The sequence below is a fragment of the Emydura macquarii genome, unplaced genomic scaffold (assembly GCF_026122565.2).
Source record: "Emydura macquarii macquarii isolate MOO-44397 ecotype Brisbane River unplaced genomic scaffold, CSIRO-AGI_Emac_v2 contig_3506, whole genome shotgun sequence".
Lineage (NCBI taxonomy): Eukaryota > Metazoa > Chordata > Testudines > Chelidae > Emydura > Emydura macquarii.
The window spans coordinates 11,372,159-11,390,067 of record NW_027133643.1 but is presented as its reverse complement, the minus strand read 5'-3'; the positions used below and the strand labels follow the sequence as shown (position 1 = coordinate 11,390,067).

The 17,909-nt window shown below is 40.2% G+C and overlaps 1 protein-coding gene across 6 annotated transcripts in view; it reads right to left on the bottom strand.

Annotated features, from left to right (window-relative positions):
* PDE4B (phosphodiesterase 4B) overlaps positions 1-17,909 on the bottom strand; it is a 321,202-nt gene that overhangs the window by 221,074 nt on the left and 82,219 nt on the right. For 2 of the 6 annotated variants that reach the window (XM_067535628.1, XM_067535629.1), the window contains exon 1: positions 9,606-9,910. The exons of the other annotated variants lie outside the window; for them this stretch is intronic. In XM_067535628.1, coding sequence (XP_067391729.1) covers positions 9,606-9,841 — 236 coding nt within the window. In that variant the 5' untranslated portion in view covers positions 9,842-9,910. Of the gene's footprint in view, positions 1-9,605; positions 9,911-17,909 lie in introns of those variants that run through there. 6 annotated transcript variants of the gene reach the window in all.

The following is a 17,909-nucleotide window of genomic DNA, read 5'->3' as shown; positions in this document are numbered from 1 at the left end:
CTAGTGAGAACTGAATTACATACCCTGGACATATTGGATGTCCATATAGAACTCTACTCTTCCACAGGAGCACAGTCCGATTCCGGGCACACTGATAAAATTGCACAAGTTAACTCAGTTAGCTGTCGTGCACAGGGGTTTTACTTTCATGTTATTAAAAATTTACCGTAGAGGCTGCTACAGTAGGAATGTCCATGTTAAGCTTCAGCTCATTGGCTTAGGGAAAGAGCAGCAGGATGAACACTGTGACATTGGACCCAGAGGGCCAAATTCAACTCTGCTCTATGCAGGCAGCTAGATTCGATGTAGAACAAGCTTTCCTTGTTCCAGTCTCGTCCTCAATCCCCTCCTCCTCCATTCAGATCAGAGACCAAAGTGTGTCTCCTGCTGTCCATCTCTTATCCCTCAAGATGTCTCCTTTACACCATCCCCTCCCACTTCCTTCTCTCCTCTCTCATCCCTCCCACCCTGTAGGATGCCAAACTTGGCTCTGCACTTCCCCATCCAGCTGCCTTATCTCCCCCTTCAATTCCCTCTGGTAATTAGCTATGTTTCCAGATCTCAATGAAGCCAATAATTATAGCCTCATGGCCAAGTCTCTTCTTTATATTCATCCTCTTCAATTGTACAGCTTCTGGCATGAAACACATAAAATTGTCCCAAATAAGTCACACCACAGTAGAGAAGTGCACTTACCGTAAGATGTTAGTACATCGTTCAGCATGAAAGAGGTTAATTCTTTTACTATAATAAATCAAGCAACAGAAATTCACTGTTTTTCCCCACAGCATGTTCATGTATCATTATTTAAAACCTCCTACACCCCACAGCAATAACTATTTTTAATGTTGAGAGATCAAAACAGATTGAGCAAGTTAAAAATGCTTTTTCCTTCATTGGAGAGAGATAGGGGATTTTATCTGATAAGATGCATGAAAGAGGAAATTCAATCTATATGTATATTTGCTGCAAAATAAAAAATATTTCATATTAACAAATGGAAAGTGGGCAGATATAAACGACAATATTTTACCAAAAGGTATTTTCACCTCCTGCCATACGAGACTCCATATAGACTTTACTATATGTATGGGCAATGATTCTTGTAGTGCTCACTGTACTTATCTACAGCTAATTCTATACCAAACATTGACTCCAATTATTTATCAATGGCTATATTCTCACATTATAACAAGACAGAAACCCACATACTTTAAGCAATATTGTCTGTTGACTAATGGAACAATATTTTCTGTAGAGCAGAAAGGAGGGTATTATAAGGGCAAGAAGTGTATTATGTGTAATACACCCTATGTCCTCACACTGGACAATGATTCCCAACACTTATTCAAATAATATCATACCAGGAAAAGGCTCATACTGAACTGTGCAAGGAACTGATTCATATTTCATAAGCAACACCACACCATTCACATATTCCTCCACACTGAACTGCAGTTTGACTGTATTCCTGGTATTATATCTGACTCTGAACTCTTCTCCTCCTTCAATTCTTCCGTGTTTGCAAATCTGCCTATCACCATCGCTGCAGCATTGTCTGTGCATGACACTGCCTCAGTCCACCTCTGCTGAAATCACAATCCACATCCTTAATCCCTCTCATCTTGATTACTGCAATTCCTTCATACCCTAATAGTTATAGAATTATATTGTGCTGAATTGGTGCATGAACTACAACCATATCACAAATTATCAGAGTACTCCAATAGGGAAAAATTCACATCTTTCACTACAGACAAGACAATACAAAACAATTTAGTTTCATATAACATTCTTCACATCAAGTACAAGATACTTTAAAGAAACACAGTTATATCAAAGACAACAGATTACAGTGTTAACTGCAGTGACTCTGACACACAGAAAACAAAAAATGTACAATAAAGGGACCAGAAAACTGACAATTATAGATTTGCATTGAAAGCTAACCTACACTGCATAAATGATGGTGACAGATTCAGTGCACTTTATCAGGCTGCACTGGGAACCAACTCAAATTGATGATGAAAACCACACTTACTGGGGAGAGACACAATATATAATTCTGTAGCCAGCATACAGAATAGTTGGTAACATACTGTAAGCGTTTTATTTAATTTCATCTGTTCCTTAGTCAGTAATTCCTTAAAAATAAAATCAAAAACTTCTCTAAGAAACCATTTTTCATCCTGTCTAAATGGTTAAGTATACATCTGGGAGTCAGAACTCATGAGCTCTCTAAGCAGCTCAGTTACTGTGTCAATATGTGTCCACAGTAAATAACTTAATCTCCGTGTCTCAGTTTAAACCTCTGTAAAATTGGTAATATTTACTATCCAATGGGCACACGTAAAATGTTTGTTCCAATTTAGAGATATTACAAAGACCAGCAACATTCTCTATACTTAAAATAAGTAGGACTAATATCCTTAGGACTAGAAGGAGCATTTTAAATGCATGCACTGTAGTTGCTTCACAGGGATGAGGAGAGGCTTAATTAATGAATTTTTAAAATCAGTTTGAGGTCCTCAGATGAAAGGCCCTTTAAGGAGCATCATGTATTGTTATCAATCTTCATGATCTGTTACTAATCTAGTTTTCAAATTTAGATTTTTTCCAGTGAATTCCACTGTTTCCTTAGCATGGGGATGGGGAGACATGTAAGTAATGGAAAACACATACTTGAATCCCTGTGCATTTCTGCAAAAATAGATCCCTCTCTGTACTTTAGAGAAATACTTATGCCCATCAAAACCACTAACACCACAACTCCGTGCTTTGCATTTCATCTCTTTAATAGCTGTAGAATACTTTACCAAGTGTTTACACTTGCTAATACTCTGCTTCAATTGTGACGGGGCGTTTCACCCTTAGGTGCTGGAACTAGGGATGCTACCACACCCCCTGGCTTGAAGTAATAACAACAACCCAAATACATGGTTTCCACCTTCAGCACCTCCACTATAAAAATTGTTCCAGCACACTGAATTTACCACTTAAGTGGTTGGGGGCAGGTAGAAATCTCTCTCTTCAGGCCTCCATCAATATATGTAGTGTTCTTAGGACACTTACAGGCAAAAAATGGGTTTGGAGATTTTTTGTCATCCCCATTTCTGCTAGTTTTTTCTTGTTTTTAGACTCTTGAAAGCACAACTACTGAAGATGGAGGGAAGTGGAAAATCATCTTCCTACCTTCATGCCCTTAGGAATTTACCATTTAATTCAGAAATTCTTCCTGGTAGATGCGTGAGGGAGTATAGATTTCTGAAAGGCAACTGACTTGATATGGCATGACATTTTGATTAAAAAGCTAAAAACAAGACAAAATTAAGACGGCACACATGAAATGGATTAAAAACTGGCTTATGGACTACTCTCAAAACGTAACTATACATAGAGAATCATCACTGAGCAGGTGTATTTCTAGTGGGGTCCCTCAGGGATCAGTTCTTCACCCCACACTTTAATATCTTTATCAGTGACCTGGAGGAAAACATAAAATCATCACTGATAAAATTTGCAGATGACACAAATACCATGGGACTGATAAATAATGAAGCAGGCAGATCCCTGATACAGAGTGATCTGGGTAAGTCGGTAAGCTGGACACAAGGAAACAATGTGTGCGTCAGTGTGGCCAAATGTGAACTCATACATAAAGAAACAAAGAATGCTGACCATACTTATAGGACGGGGGACTCTATCCTGGGAAGCAGGGGCTCTGAAAAGAACATGGTGTCCTCAGTTCAGGAAGGATGTTGATAAAATGGAAAGGGTTCATAGAAAAGCCACAAGATTGATTAAAAGATTGGAAAACAACCCTTTAATGAAAAACTCAAAGAGCTCAATCTATTTAGCTTAACAAAGAGAAGTCTCAGGGATGACTTCGTCACAGTTTGTAACCACCTACATGGGAAACAAAAATTTGATAATGGGCTCTTCAATCTAGCAGAGAAAAGTATAACATGATCTAATGGCTGGAAGTTGAAGAGAGACAAATTCAGACTGGAAATAATGGACGCATTGACAGTTATGGTAATTAACCACTGGAACAACTTATCAGGGGTTGTGGTGGCTTCTCCATCCCTGGTAATTTTTAAAGTCAAGATTGGATGTTTTTCTAAAAGATACGCTCTAGTTCAAACAGGAATTAATTCAATGAAGTCCTATGTTATGCTACACAGGAGGTCAGACTAGACAATCTCAGTGGTCCCTTCTATATACAGCATATAAGACACCCTTCTCCTCTTATCCCTTTTTCCTTAATTTTGTCACAATTTTATCTTCCCACCCCTTCACTCTGTTTTTCCTATCTCAATAGTTAACGGAACATTGCAGTATGCCTGCACGTCAGCCAAAGTTCAGAGGAGAAATGGGAAAAGTCTAATTAGGAAACAACAGCAACTTCCACCTCGTGTGATAGAAAAAAGCCTAAGAAGCCACCAGCTGCTCCCTGAAGAATGCAAAAAGGCATATGGACCAGACTACATGAAGTTAAAGAACAAGTTTGGCACTCAGCAGCTAACAGAACTTAGGCAATATTCTACTGCTGTTGTATATCAAGCTTGAAACAACAGCCTAAAACCGTAATTTATTGGAGCTTTAGGGAGACAGGTTATGCTGACATATCCCAGTATAGTCTCAAGAGCAGAAGTTCTAAGTACCAGTTTTCTCCAGTGCAAGGAGAGAGGTCAATACAATGGCAGATATTCCCTGCTCCACAAACTTCGAAACTGTGAGGTGCATTCTCCCTCTAGCATCCTCCTCCATGCCCTGGAATCCCATGAAAGCTCCTCCATTAAAGCTTTGTGGGGACTGAGGTCCTGTGGTTTCAGGAAAGAGATGCTGATGGAGGGGAAGTGTTGTGTCCTCAGCATACTTGACTCTTTAGGGGTAAGATATCAGCAACCAAGCTGTTGATATAATAGGCACAGCTACACTTAAAACGCAGCATTGGCACAGCAGCATCAATGCAGCTGCACCACTGTGGCACTTTAATGAAGACTCTCTATGCCGGGGAGACAGCTCTCCCGTCAGCATATTTAATCCACCTCCCCAAGAGGCGGTAGCTGTATTGGCGTGAGAAGCTCTCCCACCAACATAGTGCTGTCTACACAGGAGTTAGGTTGGTATAACTATGTCGCTCAGGGGTGTGGATTTTTCACATCCCTGAGGGACACAGTTATACAGATATAGGTCTGTAGTGTAGACCAGACCAATGTGGTTTTAACTCAGTTTTGGTGCCTTCAGCCTCCTCAGAGAGGGGATTTTTATTTTTATTTTTTTCCACTTTATACAAGTGCAGATAGCGTGCCTCATAGCGGTGAGGATCCTCCAGCAAAAGCAATGTCCATCTTCCTGAGTGGTAAGTGAATGTTGGTCATGGGTTCTAACATGGCCACTGTCCATGCAAAAGAAATCAATATGAGGATTGATCTTGCTTTCTTCTTGCTCTCTTCTTCACTGCATCACAAAGAGACACACCAGCAAAATATTTTGAGGCACCTGATTATAGAGTAAGTACTATTTCCTATGGTTTTAGGTGGCTCTCTCTTGACCTTAATGGGATATAACAGGTTGGGAGGAGGAAGGGTCCAATGATTAGGGCACTGACCTGGGACTCAGGAGATCAGGGCACAGTTCCCCACTTTGCTACAGACTTCCTGTGTGTCCTTGGGCAACTCATTTAGCTTCTCTGTGCCTCATTCCCCAACTCTAAAATGGAGATAACAGTACTGCCCTACCTCACAGGAGTTTTCTTAGGATAACAGTGTTGCCAACCTCAAAAGGTTCAGACATTATGAGTCAGACCACAAAAATCACACATTTAAAAAAAAGATATATTGTGATTTGGTCTGTCTTTAGATTTTTGAACTCCCCCTGCTTATCCCCAGTATGCATGTGACAAATCAGCATTACCAACATGCCCAAATTAATTCAAGTGATTTTATCTTGTTGAGGAGCACTCAGCCCCCAAATTTGCCCATCCTCTTGCCGAGCAATTGATTCTGCCCCACTAGCCCGAGTATCATTTCTCCCCCCTCCCCACCTCCTCTCACACATAGATCAATTCTGCCTCCCCCCCCCATGATACAACAATAATGGGGGCCATCCATATAAGTAACTAAAATGGACAACCTGAAAGTCAACCTATAACTAGTGGGCAGACCATAAATCCTTGGGGGTTTTAGTTGCTACAAAAATGATTTTATGCAAATTGCCTGTTATCCTCAGCCATTTTGAGCACATAATCAGTCCATCAGAGTCGAGCTTTTAAAAGCAACATTTCAACTCTAGTGGATTGCCACTAGACAAGTCTTTACTTTTTGGTTTTATCAGTGTAGACAGTGATCATTTAGCGAGGCAACACATGACATCTGTTGCAAGCTTTGATATGCCTACAGTAGATTGTACAACTTCAGGGAATTAGAAAGATTAGTAACTGTTCACTAGGCTTGGGACAAATTCAGATGCTATCACTTTATCGTACCATACTAATTAACTTGTCAAATTCCAGAACTGGAAATTACTTTGTAATCAAATCAGGCTGTATTTTCAAAAATTAAGGACAGCATATGATTAATAATTTACCATATTTTTAATTTTTAAATGTATTTAAATATATTTTTAATAATTTTTAAAATATAAATAAATATTTGCATTTCAGGCATGGAGTATTCACCTCTGGAGAGATCCTCATTCTGACAGAAGAAATTAAAGTATACATTTCCTAGTACACTTTCTTGCATTTAGTACATATTTGATCTAAAAGAAAAATGGATGTATCAAAATGTTTAAAGCTACACTGTGCTTTCAGAGAATATGGCCGCTGAAATCTATGAAATTAAAATGTAAAGTTAACTGAAATAAAATAAAAATATTAGCCAAAATGAGGGAGAAAATTGCAAAACCACAGTATAAAAATCAGTTCATTAAAAAGCTAAGGCTCATCACACAGCACAGCTGGGGATTATGCATTAAGAGATAGGGGAAGTGACCCAGGTCATATAAATATTATTAAAGAACTATTTAAAGTCTTGAGGACAAATATTTAAATAAGAACTTTGTTAGAAACAGCAGTGTGTACCAGAGAGTATCTTTTGTATTTGTTTTTTATACAAAGAGGGCCCAATTCATGCTGAAGAGGGCTTTACTCTTAGAGTAGTGCGTGCCACTCACATCAACAATACTGCTCAGAGTGAATAAGGGTGGCAGAATCAGATACTTAGAAAATAAAATTATTTTAGCCATTCTATTGTGAAAGATACAGCCTACAAGATATTGAATGCTGCACAGTGATCTTCTTTACTGAAAGTTATTTCTTCCCGGTGGGGAAAAGGCAGGTGGGGGGGGGGGAAGGGGACGAGGAGGAAACTTATTCTAAGCAGAGAAAGCAAGCAAGATATACATAACAAAGTACCCTATTTGGCAAGCATATATAATACAGTGGCATAGAAATTCCAATATAATTTCAGTAAAAGTTATCTAAAAATGCAATAGTTCACTTGAATATCAGTTGTTTCCCCTCTTGTTTTGTAATGTGTTCAATACAATTGAGAGTATGTACTGTTTGCATAGAGGTGGTGGGTGTGTTATACATACATATATGTTCAAAACCTACAGCATATTCTATTCTGGGATGGATGGTTTTCTTGTATTTTTAATATTACTCTTAGTAAATGAGAAAAAGATAAACAACTGTGTATTATGTTCATTGTAAAAACCTCACAGAATTTTACAAGTATAGTTATGTTTTTAAAAAAAACTGGAATAAAAAAACCTAACACGTACAGACAAATGAAGATTCTTTTAATTTCCATCTGTCCATATTTTAAAAATGCATTTATATTAAATATTCCAGTTTTAATCAAACCTTACGTACGTCTAGCTGTGAGTTTCATCTCATTACCCTCCCCTTGACCAGTGGTGCTAGAACAATTTTTTTATAGTGGGGGTGCTGAGAGCCAAGGGAACCAAACTATAAACTCTGTATATGAGGGAAGCCACTTCAAGCCAGGGAGTGGGGCAGTACTCCTGGCACCCATATTTCCAGTACCTATGCCCCCCCCTCCCCACCCACGGTCATACCAATCTTCACAGTATATGCTCTTCCCCATCCCCACCCTTCACATCACCATGTATTGAGAAATTAACACCCCACTGTTCCAGCGATGAGAAGATATGACAGACATTCCAGGGAATTCATATATACAGACCTAGACATTACTGGCTAATAACCAGTAAAGGGCTTAATGAAGCTCAAGGACATACTAACGTTGTTGTGTCAGTTTGGGTGACATAACTTTTTAATAAAAGAGCTACACCATTTCAAACTATAACTTAGAATAAAAGGCTATCTATCGTAAGTGTACTGTGTATTACATGTGCATAATAAATTGCATAATACATTTGGTATTCTGATGCTCCTGTATGTACTATGCTTGAGTGGTATCACAGTGTTTTTTCTTAAAATTTCTTACAGATCTAGAGCCAGGACAACTGTTACAGCTGCTAATTTACTATAAACAAATATCAAAGGCAAAGGAGGTTTAGTGCTTCATTTCATAAAGTTCTTGTTTAAATGCAACTTTGACCTTTTTCCAACACAACTCATAACGCACCATTTTAAAAACAACATTCTACACTATGAAAGGAGGAGACTATGAAGGGTAAATTATTTTTAGGTATATTAAAATGTCTGGTCCTTACAGATATATATGGGATCCCCTCGCTCTCTCTTTCCTTCTGATTCAGTTAATATAAAGGGAAGTTAATTAATATGGCTGTGGGTAAGTGTGTTATACAAACATGCATGTTATAAAAAGTTTGGAAATTTGGCTCTGGTAGTTGCCTATAGTATGTTTACATAAAAATAAAGTTTTGTATCCATAAACCATATACATAATGAATTCAGGAAAGAAAATATGAACCATTCTAAATATGACCCCCTCTTTCTTTTGTTAATCCTTATGATTTGATTTACCTGGTTTAACACAGCAATTCCCTACATATTTTCACTAAGTGATGATAAGGTTCAGCTCAAAATCAACTGTAACAGCATGCAAACTGCTGACTGACCAAAAATGGTCAATATAAAACATCTGAATCTTAGCTACGACGTTCTTTTTTAAAAGGAGGCTGAAAGAAGGCACATTTTTATCAAACAAAAACAGTAAAAAGCCACTCACAGCAAATTGTCTTTATCAGCATTTAAGCCTGACAGTGGCATATTAAAAACAACCCAGTCTATGTTCTACTATTACCTGCAATCTGAGCTGATACAGAAAAAGCATTTCAAAGGTTCTTCTGAAAGAAATTCACATGCTCTGCCTACAATATGCCTATGAAAGTTCCCGGGTGCCTCCTTTATTCAATGAAGATTAAATACAGACCCATGCATTATGGGCTGCATGCATTCTGGAGAACAGAAGCTGAATGACAATTATACAGGCACTGCATTATACGTATTTCAGCTGCCCTCTGTTCTGTTCAGTTCACACTTGCAGTAAGTATTATGAATGGATCTCAGCTTATTTTTCAGTGTTAAAAACATAACTGCACATGCACTGCTTTGTAAAGATGAATTGATATCAAGCAGATCTTACCATGTATGTGCCACTGTGAAGCGACGACGTTGACGGATGCTTTTATTCACCAGCAACTTTCTGAAAAAGCATGGAGAGTTCCTTGGAGAACTGCGAGGTGAAATTTTTGGAGACGTGGGTCTGTTCCCTGGCAGTTTGGGAAGCTCAAGTTCTAAATGCATTTGTTCTTTGAAAGTCTTTATGTAAATATCTGACTCTGGAGCAGCAAGTTCCTTAGAAGAATCTTTTGCTGTCATAGCTTGAATGTTGTGTTAGCTTTCACCATTCAAAAAAACATAACAAAAACACATCACAGAGACATTGCTTCAGATTCAAATGCTGATAGATTGGAAAACCTAGTCCAGTCAATCACAAGGCTGAGTCCCAAATGGAAAGACTGCCTAAAACAGCAGCAGCATAAATCGAAGAATCATAAGTCAGTGCTGTCAGACAGAGCTTTATCAGCCCAGCTTTGCCTCTGAAAATGCGCCAAAGTGCTTTCTGTGTCAGTAGCCTCCTTGTGGATGTGGCTTGTCTGCAAGCTACACACTGACACTCACTGAATTCATTCAGCTGAACATACCAGCTCATGAAAGATTCATAAGAACTCCCTCCCGATCAATCCATTTAATACAATACTTCATCAAGAAAAAATACTGGATTTCTCTGCTTATGCTGTTTATAAACATATTACAAAACAGTGTAAACTGGTTGATTCAGGCCCAACATAAAAATATCTTCATTCAGAATTATTTGTGCAACCCACACTGCATTAGCTCCTCCCATGACATGCTTATTGGCTCAATATTGTTTTGACAACTGGACTCTATTCAGCCCTTCCTTGTACTGTGTGTCAGATTTTCCTGAAATTGTAAAGAGGGTTCTAACACAGTTACAGTGTATCATGCTAATCTGCATGCTCCAAAGCAGCTTCTGTGCATATCCTAAGGATCCCTGATGATGACTTCTCTGAACCAAACCAATACTGGCATGTGTGCATGATTTGCAAGGGGGAAAGGGGGGGAAGGGGGGAAAAATGCAAGGGGTAATTTAGCAGAAAAAAAGATAACAGAAGCTACTAATTATTAGCTGAAATTTTGGTAAAATGTTCAAGACTGTGCATTCTATAGCTGGAGTAGCATACTGTGGAGTAGCACTCATTGCTATTATGGAGGACTATAATGGCCAAGTAGGATCAGAACAAAAACCCTTACAGCAGTATGAGCCCACATATCTGAAAGAGAACCAAGAGCACTGGTATGGTCAGCTAAGGGTGACTAAAAGGAGATGGCTAATTCTGATGGTTGAAAAATCTGTCAATTCCACTGGAGGAGGAGAAAAATAATATAAATCTGAACTTTTAAAGTAAGAATACTCATATGGAATTTTTAAGATGAGCTAGTGTTGTGAAATTTAATCATAGAAGAGAAGCATAGAAGCACACAAATGTAGGACTGGAAGGGATCTTGATAGGTCACCTAGTCCAGTCCTCTGCACTGAGGCAGGACTAAGTATTATCTAGTTCATCCCTAACTGGTGTTTGTCTAACCTGTTCTTAAAAACCTCCAATGACAGAAATTCCACAGCCTCCCTCGGTAATTTGTTCCAGTGCTTAACTACACTTGCAGATAGCAAGTTTCTTCTAACGTCTAACCTAAATCTCCCTTGATGCAACTTAAACCAATTACTTCTTGTCCCATTTTCAGTGGAAAAGGAGAACAATGTATCTCTCTCATCTTTGTAACAATCTTTTATGTACTGGAAGATGTATGTCTCCCCTCAGTCTTCTCTTCTCTAGACTAAACAAACCCAAGTTTTAAAATCTTTCCTTGTAGGCCATGTTTTTAGACCTTTAATCATTTTTGTTGCTCTTCTCTGTACTTTCTCCAATTTGTCCACATCTTTCCCTAAGTGTCATGCCCACAGCTGGACACCGTACTCCAGCTGAAGCCTTATCAATGCTGAGTGGACTGGAAAAATTACTTCTTGTAATCATAGTTATTACTCTTGAAGGGTGGTAGTCAAAAACTGGGTGGGATAACAGTATTATGATTTCTGGGCGTGTTGTGCTTAATCCCACCGCATTGGTTTGTCTTGGCTTTGAGTGTAGATGGGGCCAAATTTTACATATAAAAGGCAACAGAATCCAGGCAAGGAGTTTAAAGGAAAGATTATCTTGTCTTCCTGTACATTAGAGTTGTTGGTAGTTGGAATGGGATGCTACTATCTGAGGAATAGATAAGAACATCCTCCATATTTAAACAGGAGAATATGAGTCTTTAAATAGGAATAAAAAGTTATTTCCTGTGTGAAAAGTGAGGAAGGGAAAATTAGCTCATATCAAGCCAGACTAGGTGGAAGTATTCCGACCTCTCAACAGGACTGAATAATGCTGATAACATATATCGATTACATAATACGCCATCCTAACCTCAAGCTCTTACATAGTTCTTTTCGTCCATAGATCCCAGAGCACTTTACAAAAGTGAGTAAGCCTTATTTAGCTTCATTTTTCTGATGGGGAAATTGAAACATAAGTTAAGAGACTTGCCCAAGGTATAACAACAGGTCAATGGCCAAGTTGGGAGAAGGATGCAGGTCTCCCAACCTTCAGTCTTTGCTCAATACATTATATTACTGCCGCCTATTTGCCTTCATTTCCAGAGAGATTACCTCTTGAAAACATTATCGGGAACACTGCTTGGTTAATACTGATGTAACGTTCATTTTGATGATGACAGACTTAAGACCTTTTCTTCCAAAATTAGCATGGTGTTTTAAGTTGGGGAAAGGTGTATAACAACATTAAGAGTTATAAACTCAGAAAAGGATAGAGGGGGGAAAAAAGACCTCCAAAATCACTAAACTGCTCTCTCTTCAATACAACTTCAGGCCTAAAAGCTTCTGGCATCCTCCACATAATGGAAGTGGGACAGAAAGCAAAGGTAGAGGTAGAGAGCCTACCTCGATTGCTGCAGTGCTGTTCCCCTTTTCACCTGCACAAAGGTAGAAAAGGTCTGTCTGCTCCCTTTCTCAAAAAGGGGATAATGAGATACTGTTTCTAGACTTTCACTCCCAATGGAATAGAGGGAAACATTTAATCCTTTCAGAACATAAGGTGTTAAATCGGCTGTTACATTATCTATCAATACAGGCAAATGAAATGATAAGACAAAAGGAAGTCTGAGAATTATTACAACTGATTAATAAAATTTATGTCAATGCTTAATCTGGAGTTCAGAACAAAATTCAGGGATATTCTCTAACACATTATGAGGCAAAAAAAACCTATGGAGATAGTAACACTAAACTCATTCATTTTAGAGAATGTATTTGGCAGTATGAAGAATTAATATTTCCAAACAAATGCAAAATCCTTTAATGATAGTATTTAAAAAGCAGAGAGAAAAAGGGTAGGCATTTTATAGCATTTTAGAAAGAAAGAAAGCCATGCAGCACAGAACAGATAAATATACAACACATATGTAATACAATACAATGCACAGACAAGCATATATACACTGCAAGGCGGTAACATTCCAACTCTATTTCAAACACAGTACACTCATGCACACAGAATATTGGCCAAACTTATCCAGAAGAAGAGGTTATTCATCTTGTGCAGTAACTGCGATTCTTCAGAGAAGTTTAGTGTTGGAAGGGACCTCAGGAGGTCACCTAGTCCAATTCCCTGCTCAAAGCAGGACTAAACCCAACTAAATCATTCCAGCCAGGGCTTTATCAAGCCAGGCCTTAAAAACCTCTGAGGATGGAGATTCCACCACCTCCCTAGGTAGCTCATTCAAGGGCTTCACCACCCTCCTAGTGAAGAAGTTTTTCCTAATAGCCAATCTAGACCTCCCTCACTGCAATTTGAGACCATTGCTCCTTGTTCTGTCATCTGCCACCACTGAGAACAGCCTAGCTCCATTCTCCCTGGAATCCCCCCTTCAGGTAGTTGAAGGCCAATATCAAATCCCCCCTCACTCTTCTCTTCTGCAGACTAAACAAGCCAAGTTCCTTCAGCTTCCCCTCATAAGTCATGTACTCCAGCCTCCTAATCATTTTCAGTGCCCTCCGCTGGATTCTGTCCAATTTGTCCACAACCTTCCTGTAGTGAGGGCCCAAAACTGGATACAATACTGTAAAGTAGAACGTGGCCTTACTAATGCCGAATAGAGGGGGAATAATCACTTCCCTCAATCTGCTGGTAATGCCTCTACTAATGCAGCCCAATATTCTGCTAGTCTTCTTGGAAATAAGGGCACACTGTTGACCCCAGCTTTTTGTCCACTGTAACCCCCCCAGTGCTTTTCTGCAGAACTGCTGCCTAGCCAGGTGGTCCCCAGTCTGTAGCAGTGCATGGGATTCTCCCATCCTAAGTTCAGGACTTTGCATTTCTCCCTTGTTGAAATTTCTCATTTGTGATCTTGGAAGAATTTTCTGCTGAGCATATCTGTTGTAGTGTTCTGAATGCTTGGGAAGTAAGTTGATAAGATGCTGATCTGGTGACGAATGCAGCAAATTCCATAATTTCATTGCTTGGCACACATGGAAAGTGATCTTGCCCCACCTTGGCAGTTTATGTAGAACATACATGCATTATTGTCTGTCAGTCTTTGCATGCTTGTCTTTGATCATTGGTAAGATGTGTGAGCAAGCATTTCTGACTTCTCTGAGCTCTAGTAAATTGATATGTAGGGTGGATTCGAAAGGGGCCCATTTGCCCTGAACTGTGTAGATGTCCAAGTGGGCTCCCCAACCCATTAGGGATGCAGCTGCTGTCAATATCAGCAATAGGGGGCAGTTGGATGAAGGGAATCCCCGCACACAGATTGTGAGAATCTGCCCACCAGTTGAGAGAGTTTTTGACTGTTGAGGACATTGACAGAAGTTTCTTTAGATTGTGTCTTCTCTGAATGTATACCATTCTAAGCCACCCTTGAAGACAGTGTAAGTGGAGTCTTGCATACTGTACAACTAAGGTGCCCACTCCCATGTGCTGCCCCAGTAGTTGGAAACAGGTTCTGGCTGAGATCTGAGGACTAGCTTGAACTGTTGAGATCAAGCTGGCTAAGGCATTGAACCTGTGCGATGGGAAGAAGGCTTTGGCCTCTACTGCATCTAGATAGGATCCTATGAACACCAGCTGTTGCACTGGAGTCCAAGTGGATTTTTGAGTATTTAGTTGTAGTCCCATCTGCAAGAATAGGTCCATGGTCCTTTGTGTGGCTGCCAAGACATCTTTAAAAGAAGAAGCGTTGAGCAGGCAATCATCTAAATACAGAAACATCATGATGCCTTGTTTGTAAAAGTGTGCCACTACCACAGAAAGGATTTTGGAGAACCCCCTTCGTGCTGATAATAGATCAAATGGGAGCGCTTTGTATTGGAAATGCTCCTGACCCAAAGTGAACCTCAGGAACCTCCTGTGGGATGGGTGGACTGTGATATGAAAGTAAGTGTCTTGTAGGTCAAGTCCTCCTGACCCATAACCAGTCCCCCTGGTCCAGAAATGGGATTATTGCTGCCAAGATAACCATTTTGAAACACTGTACTTGTATGGATCTGTTGAGCACCCTTAAATCTAGAATGGGTCTCCAACCATCGTTCCTTTTCTGTACCAGGAAGTATTTGAAATAGAAACCATTCCCTCTGTGTTGGGTGAGAACTGGTTCTATAGCATCTACTTTTAAGAGGTGGTTCATTTGCTTGTGTAAAAGGTGCTCAAGACAGAGGTCCCTGAAGAGGGACAGGGAGGGAGGTAAAGTGGATTGAGTATCTCTTGGTGATGATCTCTAGTACCCACTTGTCCATGTTTATATCTCCCAGGTTTGACAATAAGGGGTAAGGCAGCCGCTGAACTGGTGGAGATGTACGGGCTATTGCATTAAATGAACTCGGGGCCTTGACCAAGACCTCAGAATTGTTGTCTCAATGTAGAAGGTTGAGATGCTGATGCCTGTGGTGCAGTCAGTCTATGTTTTTGTGTTCTCTGCCTCTTTCTTTAAGTTTTGTAATGTCTGTGAGGCAGAGGAAAGTGAGTAAGTTGGTTCTCTGTGCTGTCTTGTACTTACTGGGTCGTCTTTTTGGGGCAGGGATGTAAATATTCAAAGAAAATAATGTGGCCCTTGAATCTTTCAACATGTGGAAGGATTCATCCATTCTCTCCACGAAAAATAGATCCCTCAAAAGGGAAGTCCTTCCATAGTAGCCTATACCTCCTTGGGAAAATCAAAGAGATGAAGCCAAGATGCTCTCCTCATGACAACTGCTGTGGAGACGGAACAAGTGACTGTATCAGCAGCATCCAGGGAAGTCTACAATGCTATCTGCGCAAGGAGCTGACCCTCAGCAATAATTGCTTGAAATTGTTTACTCTGATTTGACAAGAAGTGTTCAATCAAGATTGGAATAATTCGTGTGGTTGTATTTTGCCACAAGGATTTGATAGTTAGCAATCCTAAATTGTAGGGTCACTGAAGAGTAAGATTTACATCCAAATAAATCCAGTCATTTCCAGTCCTTGTCATATAGTGTCATTTTAGTGTGGTGTTGTCTGTCACATTCATTAACAGTGAATTTGGGGATGGGTAAGAAAATAAGAAGTCCATGTCTTTAGAGGGCACATAATATTTCTCGTCTGCCCTTTTGCATGTCAGGAGTATTGTGGGCAATGTCTGCCATGTAGTTTTGGCTGGATCAGGCCAGTGCTTAGGTGATGGGAAGTGCAATTCTGGCTCATAACATCTCCAGGATGTCAAGCAGTTTGTGTTGTGACTCTTTGACATCTTCAAGAGGGATTTGGAGGGAATCCGCTATCCTCTTAAAGAAGCCCTGAAACTGCTTCAAGTCATTTGCTGTCATTGGTGGAGGAGGCACGACCATCTCGTCTGGAGATGATGAAAAAATATTGATCACTGGAGTGGCTGCCTGGTCTAATCTTTCCTCTTGTTCCACAAACATCTCCTCTTGAAGATCAGGCGGTGTGGCTCAGGAAACTGAAGGAGATCATCTCCCTCTCTCTCTCTAGGTCACACAGGAAGTCCTGGAAAATTGCTGTCTATATGCTGCCCATGTGTCCCAATATGGCCACTGAGGTGGTGGGAAGGGTAGAGGCAGCCTAGGCTGTCCATACCAGCTGTGTGGGTCTCTTCTACTTTGGTGGTAGACTGAAGGAGCATGAGATTCCATCTGACTAGGTCATCCTGCTATTGCAATGGAGAATCTTGGGCTATACAGAAATAATTCATACCCATCCTCATTGTCATCATCACTTGAGAGGGGTGGAGCATTCATGGATGGAAAAATAGACTGTCTCGGTATCACATGCAAGTCCAGGGACCTGGATGTAACACTATGTCGGTACCCAGCAATAGTGATTCAGGTGTCTCCAAGTCCAGTAGGTCTTTGGGGAAGCGAAATTCCTGCAATACCAAAACAGCCACCAGTATCACTGAGAACAGCAGCATCAGTGCCATGGAAATGGAAACAGTTGTCGGTACTGTAGGAGCACTGCACTTTGAGGAATGACCATCAGGTGTCATCATAGCCTTTTACAGTGCCGATGTACTTGGCACCGATTGTCTGTAATACTCTACCAGTGCTGTTTTAGAGGAGCTGGGTCTGCCTTTGCCACTCCTTTCCCCTGATGGTGCCATATTGCCCAAGCCTGCCCTCTTAGGGTCTTCGGTCTTACTGGTGGCAATGATACTAGAGGATCCTGCAGCCTCATAGGTACTTAGATGTGTGTCAGTCTGGTCGGTACAGAAGTCATCAAGCCTGCCAGGGATTTCTTTCTTTTGGCGGATTCCCTCCTCAGGGAACTTGTGGTCTGTTTCTTTGAGACTTTCTGAGAGAAATCTAAGGATTTCATCTTTGAAGTCACTGGAGAGTGTTGGTCTGATGCTGCTGTCAGTCTTGATGGGAACCATTGTGCAGAACGGGGGTCCAAAGGCCAGGGTCAGAGCTGGCTGAAGTGAGCTTTCCATCATTAGCACTCTTAATTCAGCTCAAGATTCTTTTGGTTTCTTGCCTTTAGTCTGAGGCAAAACGTGCACTTCTGAGGTAAGTCTCTCTCTCTCTCTCCAAGGCAGCAAAAGTGGCAGGAATGGCCATTGCTGACAGGAGAGGCAATGTTTAAACCCAGGGGAGCTGGGCATACCCTTTTTAAGGTTCACTTCCCTAACGGGAAGACCTAGAGCAATATGATCTATACTATTCTAGAAGAGAAATGTTAAGGAATAAAACAAGAAGAGGAGAGAAAGAGTATTAATACTAACTAACTGAAGTGCTATTACAACTAATGAAAGAAATTATTGAGAG